Source organism: Phyllobates terribilis, unplaced genomic scaffold (assembly GCF_046119375.1).
Source record: "Phyllobates terribilis strain yellow unplaced genomic scaffold, ASM4611937v1 Scaffold_1__5_contigs__length_1240528914, whole genome shotgun sequence".
Classification (NCBI taxonomy): domain Eukaryota; kingdom Metazoa; phylum Chordata; class Amphibia; order Anura; family Dendrobatidae; genus Phyllobates; species Phyllobates terribilis.
Window position 1 is genome coordinate 1,143,716,426 of NW_027362761.1, and position 24,753 is coordinate 1,143,741,178.

The 24,753-nt window shown below is 44.3% G+C and overlaps 1 protein-coding gene across 1 annotated transcript in view; it reads left to right on the forward strand.

Annotated features, from left to right (window-relative positions):
* Positions 1-897: 897 nt before the first annotated feature.
* ABLIM2 (actin binding LIM protein family member 2) overlaps positions 898-24,753 on the forward strand; it is a 197,085-nt gene continuing 173,229 nt past the window's right edge. The window contains exon 1 of the mRNA XM_073647851.1: positions 898-1,042. Coding sequence (XP_073503952.1) covers positions 1,027-1,042 — 16 coding nt within the window. The 5' untranslated portion in view covers positions 898-1,026. The remainder of the gene's footprint in view (positions 1,043-24,753) is intronic.

A 24,753-nucleotide genomic window follows, 5' to 3' on the forward strand; every position in this document is an offset into this window, starting at 1 on the left:
GCCCACTCCATCATCGGGACAGAGAAGATGCCTATCAGTGTGACTTATCTAGGCCTCGGGCAGTACAATGATAATGAGATGACTCTGCTCCTCTACCCCAATCTATACAACAAAGCTAACAAGTGAGATACATAGGAATGGAAGTGTCAGGCTATTCTTTTTGCTTTAGTGGTCAAAGAAAGAGCTAAGCAATGGGAATGGATGGACTTTTGTTTTGGTAAGACAGGGGAGTAATGAGTAACGTTGGAGGGGCATCACTCTGCAATAACAAAAAGTTCAAAAGATATGTTGGCAGTTTATTTCCTTATGCCTGTAAGAGAGTTCCCATCTCTAGAGTCAGAGCGGTAAGCTACTAACAAGCAATGGCCCTCACTCCATTACTTGTGCTTCATTTAGGCCTCCACAGGGAAAATAAAAGCCCAAGGGCAACCACCCATGGGCAGTAATAGCTATCAAATAATAACCCCTTCAGTACGTTCATTATTTGTCTCTTGAATTTTTTTCATGCTCTGTTTTCCTTCGTACACTTCCTCCGTCACTACTCACATATGAGACTCCTTTAACAATGAAGCTGGGGGCCTCTCGGAAGCTGGAGAAGATGCCAATGCCTGCTGCTACCCTGGTAGTTACGCCCATGATCTTTGCACTTTGGAAAAGTCGTTCTATAGGGTGCCATATTTAGTCTTTATTGTGAGTGACACCCAGACATGTCAGTAAGGATAGGTATTTCCTAAATGTTGGCGTGGGAGTCTTCACAGAAGCCGAGGTCTGCTAATTTTAGAAGAGAGAACCGACAACTTGGCTAACTCTGTCCTCATGTGTGGGAGATGATGGAGTCAAATAACCATCTGCTCCGAGGCAAAAACCTGCCGCTCAGCCTTGTCACGTTAATAGTCTCTGCACAGTGACCTTCCAAGTGACTCACTTAGTGCCCTGTCGTACTCGCAGGGTGCGCAGCATTGGCAAGTGCAGATCCAACAGCTTGCCAGAACGCACTGGGATTACAACTCTCCGGGGCCTGTCTGAATGCCAGAAGACATAGGTACAGTTGTGGCGTCTGCATGATAAAGCTGATATAAGAAATGTTTTTAGCACTATGCACATAACACCCATGACCGGTATTATAAATTCTACGTACTGTGTTGTGTGTGATATAGAATTTATTTATTGGGTATTTGGTGTTGGGAAAGGTGCATAGCAGAACACATCATTAGTGACCCGAAAGAATTCTCTGTGCAGCACCATGGTGGAGCTGTATGACGAATGAGAGAATATAGTAATAGCTCACAACCAATAACCCAGAATTAAATTACTAGATATCGGTCAACAAAGTAATGCGAAATAACTAAAGGTTGGCTATAAGATATCAGGCTCTGATGGAATAATTGATCTGTTGCATCAGTTGTGCAAATGAAAGCTCATGGATCTCATTCATTTTTATGGTTTCCAGTTGGTGTCCGTTTTTTTAGAATGAAGAGTTTTTTATCCCATTCTAAAAACGGAACCCAGAGGGTCCCCATAATAGTCACGGGGGGACCATCTGCTTCCCTTTGCATAATTAATACAATGGATCACTTATTATTTGTTTGTTCCTAAAATGAAATGGAGAAACGGAATGTCCAAGTTGGCATGTGAACAGAGGCGAAGATTTTAAACTGTTAGCTGCACAATTCACAGTCCAAAAATACGGACCTCAATGCGTAGACTGACGAGTAGTGTTGAGCCACCCCCGTAGTGTTCGGGTTCGGTTCGGTTCGTCGAACACCGGGATGTTCGAGGAACTGTTCGTCGAACTGTTCGTAGAACACCTTAGAACACCGTCGAACACCGTTAAAACCAATGGCAGGCAAACAAAAACACATAGAAACACATAGAAAACACCTTCAAAGGTGTCCAAAAGCTGAGAAACTGCTCAGAAGACGCTTTCTTTAAAAAAGCCGGCCGGCAATTCAGCAGCGGCATACACCGGTACCCGACAATTTAGACAAGAAGGAATAGAGCCTCACACATAGATTAGATAGATAGAAACATGTCAGTCACATATATATGAAGTACAGTGACAGTGTTGCTTACTGTACTTGTCATTTAGTGTAAAGGATTTATTAAAAAAAATAATAGTGTTTTCATGCACCGTCTCTTTAAAAAAGCCGGCCGGCAATTCAGCAGCGGTACCCGACAATTTATAACAGACAGAATAGAGCTTCACACATAGATTAGATAGATAGAAACATGTCAGTCACATATATATGAAGTACAGTGACAATGTTGCTTACTGTACTTGTCATTTAGTGTAAAGGATTTATTAAAAAAAATAATAGTGTTTTCATGCACCGTCTCTTTAAGAAAGCCGGCCGGCAATTCAGCATCTGTACCCGACAATTTATAACAGACAGAATAGAGCTTCACACATAGATTAGATAGATAGAAACATGTCAGTCACATATATATGAAGTACAGTGATAGTGTTGGTTACTGTACTTGTCATTTAGTATTAAAATAAAGGATTTATTATTAAAAAAAATTGGCGTGGGGTTCCCCTTAATTTTAGTCTCTAGCGGAGGTTAAGCAGACAGCTGGGGCAGATGTTTGAAGCCTGGGAAGGGGGTAATACCCACGGAGCTTCCCAGGCTACTAATATCAGCCCCCAGCTGAATACATAGCCTTTACTAGCTATTAAAATGGGGGACCCCCCAAAAAAAATGACGTGGGGTCCCCCCTAATTTAATAGCTAGCAAAGGCTAGGCAGACAGCTGGGGGCTGATATTAATAGCCCAGGAAGGGAGCCATGAATATTGGCCCCCTCCCAGGCTAGAAACACCAGCCGTCAGCCGCCCCAGAAATGGCGCATTCATAGGATGCGCCAATTCTGGCACTTAGCCTCGCTCTTCCACGCTGCCCTGTAGCGGTGGCAGTGGGGTAATAGGGCTGGGGTTGATGTCAGCTTATAATGCCAGCTGACATCAAGCCCAGGTTAGTAATGGAGAGGCGTCTATAAGACACCCCCATTACTAACCCCATAGTCAAAGTTAAAAGAAAACACAAACACCCAGAATAAAGTCCTTTAATTGAAATAAAGACACAATCCTTTATTGTTCTAAATTAAACCATACTTACCATCACGCCCATTCCAGCTGAAGCCAACGATCTCCTGCAATAAAAGAAAAATAATAAAGCAACATCATCCTTACCTTTCCATGGTTCCCACGACAGCTTCAGCTCTGCTACATCGAGATAACAGGCTGGACCGCAGCAGAAAGCTGCCATCCAGCCTGTCATCCCGCAGACACTGAGAAGCGCAGGCATGCTTGCGCTCTGCAGTGTCTGTCTGTGACGGCATAAAGATGAGACGAGTTCATGTCCAATGAACTCGGCGCACCTCATTCACGTCACTGACAGCGTGGGAAAATTCTCAAGCTGAAGCGCTGAGTGCAGGAGAATTTTCCCACGCTGTCAGTGACGTGCATGAGGTGAGCCGAGTTCATTGGACATTAACTCGGCTCATCTGGATGCCCTCACAGAGAGACACTGTGGAGCGCAAGCAAGCCTGCGCTTCTCAGTGTCTGCGGGATGACAGGCTGGATGGCAGCGTTCTGCTGCGGTCCAGCCTGTCATCTCGATGTAGCAGAGCTGAAGCTGTCATGGGAACCATGGAAAGGTAAGGATGATGTTGCTTTATTATTTTTCTTTTATTTCAGGAGATCGTTGGCTTCAGCTGGAATGGGCGTGACGGTAAGTATGGTTTAATTTAGAACAATAAAGAATTGTGTGTTTATTTCAATTAAAGGACTTTTTTCTGGGTGTTGTGTTTTTTTTAAATACTTTACTAGAAATTCATGGTGGTCATGTCTAATATTGGCGTGACCCCATGAATTTTGGGCTTAGGGCCAGCTGATAATGCCAAGCTGGCCCTAACCCCTTTATTACCCAGTGAGCCACCGCATCAGGGCCCTGGATGAGTTGGGTACAGCGCCAGAAGATGGCGCTTCTATGAACGCGCCATTTTCCGGGGTGGCTGCGGACTGCAATTTGCAGCGGGGGGGGCCCAGAAAGCTTGGGCCTCCCTGCGCTGCGGATTCCAGCCCCCAGCTGCCTAGTTGTACCTGGCTGGACACAAAAACAGGGCGAAGCCCCACGTCAATTTTCTTTAAATTATTTCATGAAATAATTAAGAAAAAAAGGGCTTCCCTATATTGTTGTGTCCGGCCAGGTACAAATAGGCAGCTGGTGGTTGGGGGCAGCCCGTTCCTGCCTGCTGCACCTGACTGGACACAAATATAGTGCGAAGCCCCACGTCAATTTTTTTTTAATTATTTCATGAATTTCCTGAAATAATTTAAAAAAATTGAAGTGGGGCTTCGCACTATATTTGTGTCCAGCCAGGTACAGCAGGCAGGAACGGGCTGCCCCCATCCACCAGCTGACTATTTGTACCTGGCCGGACACAACAATATAGGGAAGGCCTTTTTTTCTTAATTATTTCATGAATTTCATGAAATAATTAAAAAAAAAATACGTGGGGCTTCGCCCTATTTTTGTGTCCAGCCAGGTACAACTAGGCAGCTGGGGGCTGGAATCTGCAGCGCAGGGAGGCCCAAGCTTTCTGGGCCCCCCCCGCTGCAAATTGCAGTCTGCAGCCACCCCGGAAAATGGCGCGTTCATAGAAGCGCCATCTTCTGGCGCTGTACCCAACTCATCCAGGGCCCTGGTGCGGTGGCTCACTGGGTAATAAAGGGGTTAAGGCCAGCTTGGTATTATCAGCTGGCCCCAAGCCCAAAATTCATGGGGTCACGCCAGTATTAGACATGACCGCCATGAATTTCTAGGAAAGTATTTAAAAAAAACACAACACCCAGAATAAAGTCCTTTAATTGAAATAAACACACAATTCTTTATTGTTCTAAATTAAACCATACTTACCATCACGCCCATTCCAGCTGAAGCCAACGATCTCCTGCAATAAAAGAAAAATAATAAACCAACCTCATCCTTACCTTTCCATGGTTCCCACGACAGCTTCAGCTCTGCTACATCGAGATGACAGGCTGGACCGCAGCAGAACGCTGCCATCCAGCCTGTCATGCCGCAGACACTGAGAAGAGCAGGCATGCTTGCGCTCCTCAGTGTCTCGCTGTGACGGCATCCAGATGAGCCGAGGTCATGTCCAATGAACTCGGCTCACCTCATGCACGTCACTGACAGCGTGGGAAAATTCTCACGCTGAAGTGCTGAGTGCAGGAGAATTCTCCCACGCTGTCAGTGACGTGCATGAGGTGAGCCGAGTTCATTGGACATGACCTCGGCTCATCTTTATGCCGTCACAGAGAGACAATGTGGAGCGCAAGCATGCCTGCTCTTCTCAGTGTCTGCGGCATGACAGGCTGGATGGCAGCGTTCTGCTGCGGTCCAGCCTGTCATCTCGATGTAGCAGAGCTGAAGCTGTCGTGGGAACCATGGAAAGGTAAGGATGATGTTGCTTTATTATTTTTCTTTTATTGCAGGAGATCGTTGGCTTCAGCTGGAATGGGCGTGATGGTAAGTATGGTTTAATTTAGAACAATAAAGAATTGTGTCTTTATTTCAATTAAAGGACTTTATTCTGGGTATTTGTGTTTTTTTTAACTTTGACTATGGGGTTAGTAATGGGGGTGTCTTATAGACGCCTCTCCATTACTAACCTGGGCTTGATGTCAGCTGGCATTATAAGCTGACATCAACCCCAACCCTATTACCCCCTGCCACCGCACCAGGGCAGCGTGGAAGAGCGAGGCTAAGTGCCAGAATTGGCGCATCCTATGAATGCGCCATTTCTGGGGCGGCTGACGGCTGGTGTTTCTAGCCTGGGAGGGGGCCAATATTCATGGCTCCCTTCCTGGGCTATTAATATCAGCCCCCAGCTGTCTGCCTAGCCTTTGCTAGCTATTAAATTAGGGGGGACCCCACGTCATTTTTTGGGGGGGGTCCCCCATTTTAATAGCTAGTAAAGGCTATGTATTCAGCTGGGGGCTGATATTAGTAGCCTGGGAAGCTCCGTGGGTATTACCCCCTTCCCAGGCTTCAAACATCTGCCCCAGCTGTCTGCTTAACCTCCGCTAGAGCCTAAAATTAAGGGGAACCCCACGCCAATTTTTTTTAATAATAAATCCTTTATTTTAATACTAAATGACAAGTACAGTAACCAACACTATCACTGTACTTCATATATATGTGACTGACATGTTTCTATCTATCTAATCTATGTGTGAAGCTCTATTCTGTCTGTTATAAATTGTCGGGTACAGATGCTGAATTGCCGGCCGGCTTTCTTAAAGAGACAGTGCATGAAAACACTATTATTTTTTTTGATAAATCCTTTACGCTAAATGACAAGTACAGTAAGCAGCACTTTCACTGTACTTCGTATATATGTGGCTGACATGTTTATATCTATCTAATCTATGTGTGAAGCTCTATTCTTTCGGTTCTAAATTGTCGGGTACCGGTGTATGCCGCTGCTGAATTGCCGGCTTTTCATGTTTCACTGTTGGCACTGTTCCCATCGATTTGGGCAATCACTGTAATGCCACAACCACCATGGCTGTGGCATTACAGTGAGTGGCAGACAATCCCTGCATGATTGGTGCTCTAAATAGCGCCAGACATGCAGGACACGCTTTTGGTGCACGAACAGTTATCGAACATAACCTCGAACAGCCAAATTTTTTGCAAATCGTTCGGGTTCGTCGAACAACTCGAACACCGCCCAAAACAGCTCGAATTTGAGATTGGCGAACAGTTCTAGTCGAACACCGCTCATCTCTACTGACGAGGCTGTAAGTTTAGATCAGAAGACCAGCGATCAATCCAGGCATTGCGGTTCATATCGGGACCATGAAAAGTGCCCTTGTGAACTGGGCCTTACCAGAGATTTATTTGTAACTATGCGGAAATCCCCCTAAAAAAACAAATAACAATCAAACGATCAATATCTGTTCACAAGTCGAAGGGGAATTGGGTGTGGGTTCCTCGCCTAAATCTTCATAAAATCAAACAATATTTCACATGAGCATATTTTTTTCTTTAAAAATGATTATGCAGATTTCACAATGAAAAAACTGGATTAGCGCCATTGAATGGTATGGATCCCAATGCAATGGTGTATCCTTTCCACATTCGCATCAGAGTCTTAGCTTTGGATTTCTGCCTTGAATCCTCCTGTAAATACATGTATTTTGCAGTTGGCAAATCGACAATGTTTATAAACATATCCTTAGGTCTTGTTCATACAGGGTGAATAGTAGGACAACTGGGATTGCACTGCCCCACCAAAACATCAGGGATCCTTAATTAATTTCTAAACAAAAAGTTCTGTGATGTTGCAAAAAGTTTATACTGTCTCATTCATTTGATTGGTGCTTGCAGAAATCCAAGTGCTCGCTGCCAAAACAACCAAACTCAGATAATTGGAAATGATTTTCAGTGGCAGAAATTTCTCCAACAAATGCCGCATGTGAATTCACCCTTATGGTAATATTCACACTGCGTCTTTTTCCGGCAGTCAAAAATGTTTGTTTTACCAGCGTGAGACGCTTCAGGAATCGTTCCTTGTCTCTGATGTTTTCTCAGCGCTTTGTGTCATGATTCCACTCCTCAGTGTGTTTGGGATGCAGTAACTTACAGCTCAGCCATCCAATATGGTGCAGGAGCGTGCTGAAGCTGTCAGTACTTTTATTGACAGCTCAGTTGTCCAGTCTGGTGCAGGGGCGTGCTGAGCTGTCAGTGTTTTGATTGACGGCTCGGTCGACAAATCTGAGACTGGGAAGTTCTGGGCTGCCTTCAGGTGTTCACTGTCCCAGGTGATTGCCCTGCTACTTAACTGAGTTGTTAGTCCCAGATCTCAGCCAGATGTAAATTCAGCTCTGTCTGGTTTGTCTCTCTGTGCCTTGTGTTATGCTTGTGGATCTTTTTGCTGCCTGACCTTGCACCTCGTTCTGACCATCCGTTTTGCCTGCTCCCTTTGCTCTGATCCGCTATTCTCCTGGTATTCTGACCTCGGATCGTTACCTGACTACGCCTTTGTCTCTTCCCTCTGTCTATGATGTACCCTCTTAGCTATTGACCTCGGACCCCTTGGCTGACTCACGGATTGCCTGTTAGAAGTAACTCAGCATCACATTTTGAAGCCTGAGCATTGTTTCTGTCTTTTCTTGAAGCTCTTTGTTGATGTTTGTTTTTTCCTCTGCTGGTTTTCGGTTAACATTTTCCAGTGTTCTTCGGGTGTTTCATTTATATTTTTCTGTTTTTTTTTTTGTTTGTTTGTTTTTTAATCCATTAACTAATGAATAAAACATTAGTGTTTTTTTTTTTAGGCCAAAGTGCTTACATAACACTTAGTGATTGTTCCTGGGTAGAAAGATGTGGAGGAAAAAGGGAAAGAGAACGCTACCTGAGCGTAGTAAGTAGAGACTAAAAACTTTGAGATAATAAAAAATCTTTTATGCTCACCTGAGCAAGTTGTGCTGATAGGCACAACTCTATTTGAGGAATTTGTCCGTTATTAGGGTTCTCAGACCACGGTTTGCAGCTCTTCCATAGATCGTGGTAGTATATTTGTCCTTCCCGACAGACAGCCACCACGTGAACAAATTGAGACAAATGGATTCTGGAGGCGCTCCCGTGGAAGAAGGAGTAGCCAAAAAATTGTTTAATCATCCAAATATGGTGCAATCACATGGAGGATATTCTACAGGGGATTAATACTCATAGGTTTATTAAAAAAAATCATAAAACCGTGAATACACATAAGGGACATGGATATGCAAAAAAGGGGAGGGAGAAGGGGGTCTTAAAAAAGATCACACAATGCGTTTCTTCTCATAGAGCCTTCATCAGGTGTGTATGAGACCTTAGGTTTGACTGAACTCTTATACCCAGCATCTTTACTTGTGAGTGGGGTCACCCTCAGAGGTAATACCCAACTCAGATCTACTCCTTCTCTCTGTTGTGGAGTTTGGAGTCTAATTGATGAATATAGGTGGACTTGTATATACATATATTTTTTACCAATAATGTGAGATGTCATTGTTCAAATTTTAAAAATTATCACCTAGATGTGATCTGAAAGCCTATGTTCACTAAATGACTATTTTGTCAAAATCTATGATTATCTACTGTGTGGCGTTTCTATAAGAAATCTAAAAATTGATTAAGGGAGGCATTTAATTGATGTGATGGGGAGCACCCCAAAAAAAATTTTGAGAAAAATTCTGGAAAAACAAAATGTTGGGAAAAAAAAACAAAAAACAGAGCGTCCCAGACCAGAGCCATAGCGTTTTAATTTTTTGGTCAATTTGGCCATGTGAGGGCTTATCTTTTGCGGGACGAGTTTTACTTTTCAACACCATTACTAGTTTTACCATATCGTGTTCGGGAAAACGGGAAAAAAATTCCAAGTGCAATGCCACAGATGTTTTTTTTTTGTTTTTTTTTACCAAGTTCACTGAATGCTAAAACTGACCCGCCATTATTATTCTCCAGGTCATTATGAGTTTGTAGAAACCAAACATGTATAGGTTCTTTTTAATTTAAGTGCTGAAAAAAAATTCCAAAGTTTGCTAAAAAAAATAAATAAAAAAGAAAAGAAAAAAATGGCGCCATTTTCCAAGACCCGTAGCGTCTCCATTTTTCGGGATCTTGGGCTGTATGAGGGCTTATTTTTTGTGCGCCGAGCTGAAGGTTTTATTGATACCATTTTGGGGTAGATCCAATGTTTTGATCGCCCGTTATTGCATTTTATTGCAACGTTGCGGCGACCAAAAAACGTAAAGAATTTTTTTCTCGTTACGCTGTTTACCGATTGGATTAATTCTTTTTTTATATTGATAGATCGGGCGATTCTGAACGCGACGATACCAAATATGTGTGTGTGGTTTTTTTTTTAAATTATTTTATTTTGAATGGGGCGAAAGGGGGGTGATTTAAACTTTTATATTTTTTTAATATTTTTAAAAACATTTTTTTTCACTTTTTGCTTGCTTCTATAGTCTCCATAGGAGACTAGAAGCAGCACCTGTCTGATCGCCTCTGCTACATAGAGATGATCAGCAGATCACCTCTATGCAGCAGAAATGGTCCTGTGCTATGAGCGCCGACCACTAGGTGGCGCTCATAGTGACCAGCTCATGACAACCACTGGAGTCTGCTGCAGACCCAGGGTTGTCATGCCAACCCATCGGTGACCCGCAATTATGTGACGGGGTCGCCGATGGGCGGGGCAAGTGACGCGCATCCAGTTTGCGCAAGTTAAATTCCGCTGTCAGAGATTGACAGCGGCATTTAACATGTTAACAGCCGCGGGTGGATCGCGATTGTTGTGGGCACATGTCAGCTGTAATAATCAGCTGACATGTGCCCGGTTCAGTACGGGCTCAGCGCCGGAGCCCTCACTGAACCGGGGGTTACATCCTTGTGCGTACAAATACGTCACAGGCTGTAAAGGGGTTAAGGACATAAGTCTGGAGAAAAAGATCAAAAAAATGGGATAAAAAGCTAGTAAGAGAGCCTATTCCCGATATGATGGGTCTTCCGAGGGGATTCTTTGTGTCTTTGTCTTTCGTTTTTCTATTTAAACAAATATGACGATTCTTTATAGAGTTTTCAATGATCGAAACCGCTCAAAAAACACTGCAACAAGACGCAGTGTGAATATGCCTTTAAAGTATTTTCCATTCATGTACCTAAGTTCTTAGGGAATCTGTTGGCAGGTTTTTGCTACCTCATCTGAGAGCAGCATTATCATCCCTATTGCCATTGGGCCTCACCATCTAAATTCCCTATCAGTATGTCTTTGGTGTGTGCAAGGAAACCAGCGGAAACCCATGGAGAATGTACAAACTCCTTGCAGATGTTGTCCTTGGTGGGATTTGAACCCAGGGCCCCAGAGCTGCAAAGCAACAGGGCTAACCACTGAGCCACCGTGCTGCCCAATAAGTAGAATATTCAATATATAAGTGAACCCAGTTCTCTTCCCACAGTGTCAGAACTGTTCTTATTGTTTAAGGTATTTTTACAAGTAACGTTTTAGCTGCATTATGTGCATATGAATTAAGTGTAGCATGCTTTTGTTTAAGTGCCCTTGTCTCGCTCTTCCTCCTCCGGATGATGCAGTATCCTCCAACCTTAAAAAAATTAAGTTTAACTTCACATGAACATTAGTGTATTAATTATACAGTAATCAGGGAAAGAGTTAAAGCAAAGTCTTAACATCTCAGTACTCTTAATATTAAGCTTCCGAATCTTTCTAATACAAGGTAGATTCTGCAAAAATCCAGTGCAGAATGCATCTTTTGAAATTCAGGTTCCATATATAGCTACATTCTTGCCCATAGGGGGCACTATTATAAAGATTAGAGAGGAGTAAAGTGAATATATTTTTATTAACTTCTCTGGATCCTTTGCATGAGGATACACCTGATGCCCGAAAGCCCTTTTTCACTTATACTAGGTTTTTTTTATGATTACTGTCATTTCGATGGGATAAATAGCACGTATGTAACGCTTTGCCATCCATCAGATTTGCCAGAATGTGGGACAGGGGCTTTGAAACAGGAGTGAATAGAGCTTTAGTTTGTCCAGATAATATTGAAAAGTGACAACTACTTTTCTAAGTGAGGAATGAATATAGCGGAGTTGTCACTTTTCTTCTCTCTCCCCACCACTCATTACTTAGCAGCACATCTACGATATTCTTTAAGGGTTATTTTCAAAATATTAAGTTATCCCCTCACCATAGGAGATAACTTATCACTGGGGGTTTGACCGCTGAGACCTCATGTGATTCTGAATTTGGGGCTCTAGAATCATGGGAACGGGGCTCTGCGTCTTGATTGGAGGTGCGTATGCTCGACCTCTGCTCCATTCATTGCCTAAGGGACTTCTGGAGAAAACTGAGCACAGCAGAAGACGAGTAGGCACAACTCAACTCCGTAAAGACAGGAATCTGCAGTGTTCGGTTCCGACGCCCTAATTTCAGGATCTTTGGAGGTTCCAGTGGCCAGATCTCCCACCCAGTGATCGGTACGCTATACACTTTTAGGGCATTAATTACTATTTGGGGAATAACCCTTTAAGAATATTGTATATTTGTTGCTAAGTAATGAGTGGTGGGATGGAGGAAGGTAAGTAACAACTACTCTGAACACGTTCCTCAATCATAAAAGTGGTTGTCACTTTCCAAGCATATCCCAACAAACTAAAGCTGTGTTGATATCTGTGTCAGAGACCATGTCCAATATTCTGGCAAATTAGATCTAAGGAATACTGTTAGGGGATAACGTAGTAATTAGGAAACAACTCTTTTGTATTGGTCATTTTATATGGTCACTTTTAATTAACTGATTGATGAACTTGAAAAGAAAAATGGTCGAAAAGCACCCCTGTTGATGCTACTGCAAAGCTGTCCAAAATAAAAGCCACTTACAAAAATGGCAACAAAAAAACGTTTACAAACCACTTTACGGGACGTCGAAAAAAGACACTTCAGGGGAAAAAATGCCCGCGTTTCCTGAAGCGGTCTCTGGTTGAAAATCTTGTTGAGTTTCGCCCACCTAGAAAAGACCTCATGTGTACATACTCTAATGTGACTTATATGGTACATTTATGGAATATCCTTGGTTGGAGTACCACTTTACATATTTGGCATAGATGGATGTGTGTCGAAATGGTCAATATATATATAGTAGCTCCTAAGGTTCCAGTGTACATGTCTTCTCTGCATGGGGAGGCACTTAAGGACCACTTAGTTTATGGAATATCCTCTGTAGTTCTGTAGATCAGAAGATTTCCTCGGGCCCCTCCTCTGAGTGCATTGTGTGCTGAAATATCAGAAAATCCACGTACTCCACTGAGTTACTACTGCAGCCGCTCTCCCTGAATTATTAATTCAGTCACACTTTCATGGTTTCTCAAGTTTTGCTAGCCTAGCACAAGGCATCATTGATGTATCCTGAAAGATGACTTAATAAGCTCATTTCCCTACCCAATTCACCATCTGTAGTCATATTTGCAAGTCATTCCCAGCAAAAAAACAATTCCATTGAGATATATTATATATATTAGATTTTGGGATTTACTATTAAAGGGGAATTGTATTATTTATGGGTCTTTGGGCCAAAAGTTAGATGTCGTATGAGAGTAGATAATTTGCCCAAAACCCCTTGAAGTCTGGTCACATTACCTTTATACCCAATATTTCTTTAATTCTGGCCATGTTAATGTAATTTTTTTTGTAAACTTCAATAAGCATATACATGTAGCCGTAGCTTAGGTCTGTAGCTTGATTGATAGCTAGCGGTCTGATTTCCTTGCCTGGAGCCTGACGTCACACAGACAGTAAATTATCAATCAAGCTAAAGCGGGGAAAACAACCCTCGGAGGTAGAGAAGAGGGAAATGCTCTGTCACGCCCAGAGCACTTAATGCCTCATTTGCATATGAATTAAAATGTTTCCTACTCAGGAATGCAGAAGAAAATATAAGAAATAAAGTTGAAAAATTACATTTTGAACACTGGTCTGTTTTCCACATTTTTTTTCAAAATTTTTTTATAGCGCAAAAAAAGAAGAAGCGCTTAATTACATTTTTAATTGTGTCCTCTGGCTGCTTTATAGAGAGGATTTATACTTTTCATCTGCATAGATCCCAACCGTCTCAGATCCAGCAGGACTGTCCTGATTTGGTGGAACTGTCCCACTATCCCGGGAGGTCAGGGCTGTGTCCCGACTTCCACTCACTTTGTGCAATGTCTTCTCTCCTGCTGTCCTTACTGGTCTATAGCTCCTCCACCTTGGGGGGGCAGGGTGGGCAGCTCTCTGCTCTGTACATACTTACATTCAGTTAAATAAACAATTCTTCTTTCTTGAGATTTGATTTCCCCAGAATTCAAACTCCCAACCTGTATCATTGTAGGCAGTAGCAATATCTCTAAGCCACAGCGAGCAGTGGCGAGCATGGAAGAATTTTATCTACTTGAACGTGCATTGTAGTCTCCTAAATTACAGGCAAATTGTACTCGTACATAGAGATACATCTGTATATACCCATGCATTTCTGTATACCTGTATCCTGGGGGAAACTAATAATCAGATTTATTTCTTCTTATAAAATTACTAAACAATAATGAAGAATAATTACCGAAATTTTATTTTTAATGCATTTTTTAAAAAAAAAAACCATAAACATCACAAAACAGCAAATAACAAACATATTGATTATCTCTGTAATTATAACAACCCACACAAACCAGTGAACCGGTTATTTACGGTGATCGGTATATGGCATTAAAAAATGTCATAATTAATTTTTCCTTCCATTAAGTTCATAAAAGTATGTAATAAAAATGTGACGCTGAAGCTATGTAGTAGTGTAAATGCTGCGTTTTTTCTGCTGCTTTTTATATGCATGTTTTCAGCAGTTGTCCGCAGCACAATAGCACGATTCTCTGTATTTTTTTATGCCTTGTCCTCGTTTATTTGATGCGTCTTTTATGCAGATGTGAAGCAGTGTTTTTAACGCTTTTTTTAATCATACAGAAAAGCTTTGATTCTGCACTTAAAAATGCAATGGTATTTTTTTTTTTCATGCATTTTTTCAGGCTACACGTAGAGGCATATAGAGAAAAAATGCACCAAACCCGCACAGTTTAACAGTTTGTTTAGATAGAATCAGATAGAAATGATGGACAGCAGTGTGAGCAGCCGCTTCTTACCTCAGCACTCCTGTTAACTCCAGTATTAGATCAGATAGACAGGGAGGACAGCAGTGTGAGCAGCCTCTTCTTACCTCCACACCCCTGGTATCTCCCGTATTAGATCAGATATACAGCATGGACAGCAGTGTGAGCAGCCTCTTCTTACCTCAGCACTCCTGTTATCTCCAGTATTAGATCAGATAGACAGTGAGGACAGCAGTGTGAGCAGCCTCTTCTTACATCAGCACCCTGGTATCTCCAGTATTAGATCAGATAGACATGGTGGACAGCAGTGTGAGCAGCCTCTTTTTACCTCAGCACCCTGGTATCTCCAGTATTAGATCAGATAGACATGGTGTACAGCAGTGTGAACAGCCTCTTATTACCTCAGCATCCCTGTTATCTCCAGTATTAAATCAAATAGACATGGTGGACAACAGTGTGAACAGCCTCTTCTTACCTCCGCACCCTTCTTATCTTGAGTATTCGATCAGATAAGGCAAGGTGGATAGCACTGTGAGCAGCCTTTTCTTATCTCAGCACCCCTGGTATCTCCAATCTTAGATCAGAAAGACATGGTGGACATCAGTGTGAGTAGCCTCTTCTTACCCCAGCACCCCTGTTTTCTCCAGTATTACATCAGAATATCCACTGGGAGCACATGTTCCTATAAATTAAGGGGGCTTCCTACTACACATACTCACAGGCACACCTCCTAACAATCTAGGACAGGTTTCTGTCAATGTGACATGGTGGCAGCCATTCTTAAACTATAGTGATTACCTCCCTTGAGAAAATGATTGATTTGCTAATTAAATCTATTTAGGAATTTACTTATAATGACATTTCCTTTAAATATTCATTTTTTTTCTATTCCTGGAGAACCTTTTTAAGTGTTTTTTCCATTTTTATTTCTCAATATTTGTTATGGACAGACTCGTATTCATCCTTTTGGACGTTTAGTTATTGATTGATGGGAAGTGATTAAAGATTTATATGGACAATTCCTATACATACATTTCCAATTTCGTAGCGTGTACAGAGAAGTAGCATGACGTACCCAAGGGTATAAGGTTCCTACAAAGGGGCTTGAACTTTTTACCAATAAAAGTATTAATAGCACTCTCTTCTTTAGGATAGTTATTGTAATTTTTCTCATGCATAATAGTATGTTAGGCATAATTTATACTTTTTTTTTCTTATCCTAGCCAATTTTCTCTAAGCCATTAAACAGTAAAAAGTGCACAGCTTATAGACATGGATGGCGTCAATGTGTTGTGCATTTTTTTGGCGTATAAATTTGAATGGACAAGTTTGATCTGTAGCTCTGATCAAAAACTGACATATCTAAGGCGATGTGGCGAAATATGAGCATATATGAACAGCCCCATAGACTATACAGAGACTATAATGAGTACATACGCTATCTGTGCGAAACACGGATATAAGGCGCACATGAAAAATGGACGTCTAAATGAGGCTTGAGGCCTCATTGGTATGATTGCAGTATTGGTCTCACAATTAGGCCTCATTCAGACATCTGTTTTTCTCTAGTATGAGAAAAATAGATCCATTTATTTTGATCAGACTTTAATCAGAGTTTGATCGGACTTTAATCAGAGTTTTATCCAAGTGTCTTCAGTTTTTCTTGTACGTGGAGAAAAAAAGTTTCTCTACATTCTCCTATGTGACAGTCCAGGAAAATCGTGGTCTGACTTTTTCACGGACCCATAGACTTGCATTGCCAATTTTGATCCGACACTGGGATCAAGATCGGACATGTCTCCGAAATTTTCTGCAGCACTCGGTCCGCGAAAAATCATGGACATGTGTATGGCCCCATAGACTATAACAGATACGAGTGCTATCCATGAAACTCACAAATAGCACTCGTACAAGAACATCGGACATCTGAATGAGGCCCAAGACTTGTGTTGGATACTGCCTTATTGGAAATTGAATCACAGATATTAATGTTTTATATTTTCGTTTTTTATTTAAAGAGGGCCTTTCATCAAATTTTTCATGTTGAGCAGGACACACAATGTAATAGTGGCTGCAGAGCGGAATACAACTTATTTGTTTGTTTTTAATTTTGCTTCTCCGTTACGGAGATATTAGCGATCAAAGTGTTGGCACCTATTGAGTTAACTTTAGTTAAGGCTAAGTGGGTGTTTTCACTGGGGGCGTGCACTTCTTCTCAATGTATGACCGTTCCATATCTTCGCCTCTCCATATCTCCACAATGGAGAGGCAAATTTTTTTTTCCAAAAAAAGTTTTAGTCCTGAAAAACTTGGTGAAAGGTCCTCTTTAAGCCTTTGAGGATGTAGCCTATTTGGTGTCTAGAAGGGGTCTTCCAAGAATAATAAAAAAAAACACCTGAAAGCAGAAAAACTTTAATATTATAAAAACAAAATACTAATTGGCGAACCCACCAATGCTCTCTCTATTGTCCACGGGCTCATGTGGTCACTGCAGCCAATTGCTTTCTGCAGTGGTGACACTAGTATGTACGGCACAGGACCTTTAGGACCGGTGACCGTGCCAGTGGACCGGTCTAGTGCATACTGCAATTTTTTTACACATTGATCGTTCGTGGCACACTGGTTAATATTGGATCAGCGTGCTGTTTGATCACACTGACCAAAAATATATCCGTCTGAACCCGGCCTAAAGTGGATGGCGTTGTATTGCAGTGGAGAGAAGGTCCATGAGGACTGGTCTCCAGCTCCAATGAATAAAACATAACTTTTAATATGCAATTAAAAACCACAGTGAGAAAAAAATAAAAGGATTAAGAATCCATAAGCTAACGCGTTTCGTGTTTATAACTCTTATTCATAGTTTTTATTGAGGGATATGATATGTTATTCTATAACAGCTATCAATAAGGGTTGCTAACCCGAAACTCGTAAGCTTATGGATCCTTAATATTTTTTATCCTTTTGTTTTTTTCTCACCATGTTTTTAATTGTTCTGTTAAAGTTATTTTTTTTTCAAATTTCCATTGGTGCTGGAGCTCAGTCCTCATGGACCTTTTCTCCCATTTCTGACCTGCATAGCAACCTGGTGTGTTCCTACACTTCCTGCATCACACCCTGTCCAAACAAGGTCTACCTTTGTTCCTAGTTGAATTCAAGTGGTTTTCACACTGAATTGTCCTCACTGCCAGGTGATCTGATTTCCATTTTTTCTCCTTATCATCATATTGCAGTATCCCACCCACTAGATGGGACAAGAAGAATATGATGCAGAGTTTATTAGCCCTGCTGCCTCTTCATTCCGAGTATCAGTAGAGGTTGGAGTAGTTGAGCCTCCAAACATCAAGGATGAATTATATATCTTTTTAAAATTACAGTGAATCCTTCCATATCCAATTAAAGGTTTTCTTTAAAGGGAACCTGTCATCTAATTTATGCTGTCCAAACCACGGGCAGCATGAATCAGACCCTGGCTGCACGATTAAGGATCTACAGGAAACCATAGCCGGAGAGTATTCTCGTTTCTAGCTATGGTCCCTGGCCAGCCTCTCCCAGAGCTGCTGCAGATGATTGACCGGTCTCTCACTATATATGCGTAAGGGGTGCAGGGTGGTAGTTGTGGCGAGGTGCTGCTGCTGTGTTCCCACATCCTGACTCCCTACAAATAATAAATAATGTCCAGTCTGTCTTGTGGTCTGTGTTTACTGCACAACACTCACGGTTTTTCTGGAGGATTCCGGAGGATCGCATCAGTTTCAGGATTCCAGATGCAACTGCAGGCCGACAATCACTTTCAGACTCTGTTTCCTTTTTCATCAACACAACTTTACTCAACTTTTCCATCAGTTCAGTTTTGGTCACAGACACAGCACTTTGTGATACAACCATCACAGTTTTAGACTCCTTTTCTGTCCCTCTCTTCTCTGACTCCATTCCCACCAGGTGTGACTCACCCGGTACCGCAGCTTCCAGGAACATGGTCCTGATCTCGATAGGTGCATTTGACGCGCCCCCTGGGCCTGTGCTGTTCAGGGGGATACCCAGAGCCGGATCGCTGGGGGTTGTAGTTCTCCGTGGCGGTGACCCGGTCCGTGCCCAGGGCGGTCAAACCAGTGGCAGTCTATTGGTATTGTAATTGTCCGACTACGCCACCCGTGGATTGCGGTCAGTGGGGACCGCCGCTGCGCTGCAGACCGCTGAGGCTGATGTAGTTTGCGCAGCCGAGTATGGGATAACTCCCCACGGGAGAAGTAATGCCTCAGGGCAGCTAATGTGGATGATGGGAGTGATGGTGTGAGCGTCCCAGTAGTAATGGTGCTGGTGCGGCGATGAAACACAGAGACGTGTGGTGCAGTTCAGGGTCTTTACTGATGGTATAAAGCAGACCCTCCCGGGAGTACTGGTTAGCAGTAGGGGCCTGGTCAGTCTGTGAGCAAGCAGGATCTCCCCTGGCCAGGTGGAGTTGTAGGCCTCCCCGACTATCTGCACTTTCCTGGCTACCTTACTCTATGCGGGTAGAAGTAGCCCACGTCCCTGAGTATACCGTGTGGTGCTCACCCGTATGGCCGGTGACTTGGGGCCTTCCGTTAGCCTCCGCTTCACGATGGTGGTGCTGGTCCCTTGCTTGTGACCGTGCCTTCGGGTTTCTAAGGCCAGAGGACATGGAATCCCCTGCCGGTTGGATTCTGCTGCTGGACCTGGATGTCCCCACAGCCTCGGACTCCGTGTCCGGGTTAGTGTCTTCAGCCAAGGCGAGCTTTCTAGCTTCCAGCCTCTGGCACTCGCTCCTGCTCCTACAGAGCTCCTGTTGTAACTCTCCCTGTGTCTGGAACTTCACTCCAGGCTCTGACTAACTTAATCCCGCCCCAGACCCAGTTTATAAGGGCAGATTCCTCCCCTCCCAGGTCTGGGTGGGCCGTGTTGCATGCTTAGGGCTCCTGACCAGAGAAACCTCCCACTTGCTCTCAGACATAATATCTCTATTACTGTGGTAACCAGACCCCTGGGGTGCCACACATTCCCTCCCGTTTTCCCTTCTTGGAAAGTAAGTAAGGCTGGCTCCTACATATATTCTCCAGGCCATAGGCCCCGGACGTTTAGGGACGTTTCCTCGCAGTTATCCGCTTCCTCTTTCCTCATGCTGCCCTTTTCTCTCTTCCTCTCGCTGCATGTCTGCTGACCTTCAGCCCCCAGGGCCCTGAACTCGTTCTCTTCCTCAACCTTACCTCCTGCACAAGCTTGAATGTTACAGCTAACACAACTCTACTAACCTATCTGTCCCAAACAGGAAATGCTTATAACCTTTACTCCTCCCACTTATGAAAGTCCCTAGACTCAATAACTATGATTTCTAACTATTTCTAGCACTACAGTGCCTCCTATCCTGAACCCCTGATTTCTATCTAACCTTGTTCTACTCCTACACTTATATATTATTATTTCCCTATATTACCCTATTACAATAAATTAACACACATTCTTAATATTCCACTATGATACATATACCATATATTACACATATACCTGTTTTGCCAGGGAGTGATGCAGAGCGTGTGCAAGCGTTCACATATGCATGAGGGAGAGACCTGTGAATCACTGGCAACAGCGCTGGATATAGCCGGCTGGAAACCATAGCCAAAAATGAGAATAGTCTGTTTTTCCCCCCCGATCTTTAAAATGCTTGAGCATTTCAGAGAACAATATACCTGCCTGTAATTGTGTTACCGGGTTCTAATTCATGCAGTCCGTGGTTTGGGCAGCACAAATCCCTTTAAAGGGAACATATCACCAGGTTTTTCCAATGTAAAGTACGGTCACCACCTTTAAGCTTCCTCCCCTCCCAGGTCTGGGTGGGCCGTGTTGCATGCTTAGGGCTCCTGACCAGAGAAACCTCCCACTTGCTCTCAGACATAATATCTCTATTACTGGGGTGCCACATTCCCCCCTAGTAAATTTTAGTACTCCGGGACTAAACACATTTTTTTTAAAGAAACATAAATACAGGGTATAACAATAACACAATAACATATTTACAAGCTTTACTTCTTTAAAGGTCACGGCGTGTCCGCAACCGGGTGTCCATATCACCCAAGGTGAAGTTTTAAGCGAAGTAGGGGACCTGTCCAAAGCAAACCCCTTGCGTTGGCCCTGGGCGTGGCTGCAAGGCTGGAGCTAGCTACTTTGGGCCGCAAGTAGGCCACACCAGACAGGTTTTCTCTTCCGCGGCCGTCTTCGCAAGAGGCACAATGTGCAACTATCTACAAGAATGTTCCGGTTATCCAGTGTCCATAACCTGTTAGTCCAAATAAATCTGCAGGGTAACTGAGAAACATAATTAGTAACAGGCAACAAACATAAACCATAAACAGTTAAACAGATAAATTCACAGTGCATTACTTATATTCTCCAGCGAGCGGGCATCTGACCTCTAGTGACTCTAATGGACCTATGGAGCTCACTAACTGGTCCTGCACTACAAGGTGTAGAAGGTGTTATGGGTAAGCTGGGCAGCTGTCTGCGCACTCTTTGGCTCACTAGGGGCACGGCAGGCTCACTACTAGCAGAGGGTTGATTCTCCTGTGCTGCTGGTGTGGATTCTTCTGCCTCCTGGGCCGGCTGCTCTTCCAGCTCTACCTGGTCTTCTGTAGGCACTTGAGGGGCTGGCTGGAGAAAGGTGAGGACGGGCACCACAATAGCGTTGTTTACTTGTGTCCAGGACCGGGGAATGTCTCCGAGTACGGTGCTGATCATTTCCTCTTTTTCATCTACGGGTGGAGGGTCTTCCTGATCTTCATCCGTGCTTTGCAACTTCTCAGGGGCACTTTTTCAGGTGGTCTCTGGAGACAGTGGCTGTGGTCTCTCCTCCATCCTTGCTGATGACGTACACCTTTGGATTATTGCGGCTTGAGGGCAGTACGGTGTACGGGTCCTTTTCCCACTGGTCGTCCAACTTATGGAGCCACCTTTTTCTTTTCAAGACCTGCTCTCCAGGTACCAGAGGAACAGTGGGAGCATGTTGGTTATAAGTCCTCTCCTGCCTTTCTCTTGATTGACAGAGACTTCGCTCGACGCTCTCTTGTACTTTCCGGTACTGCTGCTGCCGTTCTGTATCCCAGTCTGTCTCTGGTGAGGTGTCCTCGGGTATCAGGACTCCCATATCCAGGTCAACAGGCAGATTACCAGGTCTTGCTCGCATTAGGTAGGCCGGGGTACAGTTGGTGGAACCTACCGGGGTGTGGTTATACAGGTCCACCAGATCGGGCAGTTTCTCAGGCCACAGACTGCGTTCTTCCAGGGGCAATGTTTTTAGCAGATCTATCACCACATGGTTCATCTTCTCGCAGAGTCCATTGGTTTGCGGGTGATAGGGCGTTGTTCTTATCTTCTTGCAGCCATACAGGTTGCAGAACTCCTGGAAGACCTCCGCTTCAAAGGCTGGTCCTTGGTCCGTCAGCACTTGGTCCGGGTACCCGTGTGGGCGGCAGAAGTGCAGCTGGAAGGCTCTGGCTGCTGTCTGAGCCGTCAGGTCTTTGACAGGGACCACCACCAGGAACCGGGAGTAGTGATCCACGATGGTTAGGGCGTAGACATACTCGCTTCTGCTTGGAGCCAGTTTAACATGGTCCAGAGCGACCAGTTCCAGCGGTTGCCTGGTGATGATGGGCCGCAGGGGAGTCCTCTGGCTGGCACGGTCCCTTCTTCTTAGATTGCATGGGCCACAGTCTCTACACCACCTCTCAATGGCTCCTCTCATGCCTATCCAGTAGAACCGTTCACGCAGCAGGAACTCCAGCTTCTTCCATCCGAAGTGCCCTGCCCCATTGTGGTAGGCCTCCAGCACCATAGCTGCGTCCCGTCTCGGTACCACCACCTGCCAGATCAGTTCATGTGTCCGGGAATTGACCATTCTGCGGCACAACTTCTCCTTGTAGAGGAACAGTCGGCTCTTTTCCGTCCACAGTTGCTTGGTCTCTTCCGGAGCGTCTGGGTCCAGGCGGGCGTCAGCCTGGGTCAGCATCTCCTTCACCAGACGGACTGCGGGGTCACTGTCTTGCGTCTCCGCCCAGTTGTAGTGGGGTAAGGGGTTGAACGTAGCGGATCGCTGGCCCCTCACACGGTGGGAATACTGGGTAATCCCATGACGGTGAAACGCAGGGAGTTCGATCTCTTCCAATTCTTCTGGATCCTCCCCTTCATCCGGTAGGTTTGGCATCCTGGACAGGGCATCCGCGCTGGTATTAGAGCGTCCTGCCCGGTATTTGATTGTGAACTCAAAATTGGACAGGCGGGCAATCCATCTCTGCTCCAGGGCACCCAGTCTTGCAGTGTCCAGGTGTGTCAACGGGTTGTTGTCCGTGTACACGGTGAACCTGGAAGAGGCAAGGTAATGCTTGAAACGTTCGGTTACTGCCCACACCACTGCCAGGAACTCTAGCTTGAACGAGCTGTAATTCTCAGGGTTTCTTTCCGTGGGTCGCAGTTTTCGGCTGGCGTAAACAATTACCCGTTCTCTCCCCTGCTGGATCTGGGACAGTACGGCTCCTAGCCCGATGTTACTTGCGTCCGTGTAGAGGATAAAGGGCTGGCTGTAATCAGGGTACGCCAGGATTTCATCCCCCGTGAGGGCCATCTTCAGCTGGCGGAAGGACTCCTCTTCCAGCTTTTCCCATTTGAAGGGTGGCTTCTGGTTTTTGGCCTTCCTGGACTGGCCTATCAGGAGGTCCTGCATAGGAGCTGCCTTCTTGGTAAAACCGGGAATGAATCTTCGGTAGTAGCCTACCAACCTGAGGAACTGCCGCACTTCCTTTATGCTGGATGGTCTTGGCCAGTCCTTAATCACGGTGATCTTGTCAGGGTCGGGGGCTACTCCGTCAGCACTCACCACGTGTCCCAGGTACTGTACCTTTGGCTTCAGTATATGACACTTTGAGGGTTTTACCTTTAGGCCATAGTTTGCCAGGGCTTCAAACACTTCTGCCAGGTGTTCCAGATGGTCCTCATAGGTCTTGGAATAGACGATGACGTCGTCCAGGTATAGTAGGACCGTCTCGAAGTTCCGGTGTCCCAGACAGCATTCCATCAACCGTTGGAAGGTTCCTGGTGCGTTGCAGAGCCCGAACGGCATACAGTTAAATTCGCTGAGTCCCATCGGGGTGGTGAATGCGGTCTTCTCCCGGTCCGCCTCTGCTACAGGAACCTGCCAGTACCCGCTAGTGAGATCCAAAGTAGAGAAGAAGTTAGTAGATTTTAATGCAGCTAAGGACTCTTCTATCCTTGGTAACGGGTACGCATCTTTGTGTGTGATACGGTTGACCTTCCTGTAGTCTACACACATTCTCATGGTGTTGTCTTTCTTTTTCACTAAGACCAGTGGAGCTGCCCAGGGGCTACAGCTGTCCCTAATTACCCCAGCCTCTTTCATGTCTTTTAGCATCCCCTTGGCATGTTGATAGTGTGCAGGGGGTACGGGTCGGTATCTCTCCTTTATAGGAGGATGGTCTCCCGTGGGGATTAGAGATGAGCGGTGTTCGACTAGAACTGTTCGCCAATCTCAAATTCGAGCTGTTTTGGGCGGTGTTCGAGTTGTTCGATAAACCCGAACGATTTGCAAAAAATTCGGCTGTTCGAGGTTATGTTCGATAACTGTTCGTGCACCAAAAGCGTGTCCTGCATGTCTGGTGCTATTTAGAGCACCAATCATGCAGGGATTGTCTGCCACTCACTGTAATGCCACAGCCATGGTGGTTGTGGCATTACAGTGATTGCCCAAATCGATGGGAACTGTGCTCACAGTGAAACACGAAAAGCCGGCAATTCAGCAGCGGCATACACCGGTACCCAACAATTTAGAACCGAAAGAATAGAGCTTCACACATAGATTAGATAGATATACACATGTCAGCCACATATATACGAAGTACAGTGAAAGTGCTGCTTACTGTACTTGTCATTTAGCGTAAAGGATTTATCAAAAAAAATAATAGTGTTTTCATGCACCGTCTCTTTAAAAAAGCCGGCCGGCAATTCAGCATCTGTACCCAACAATTTAGA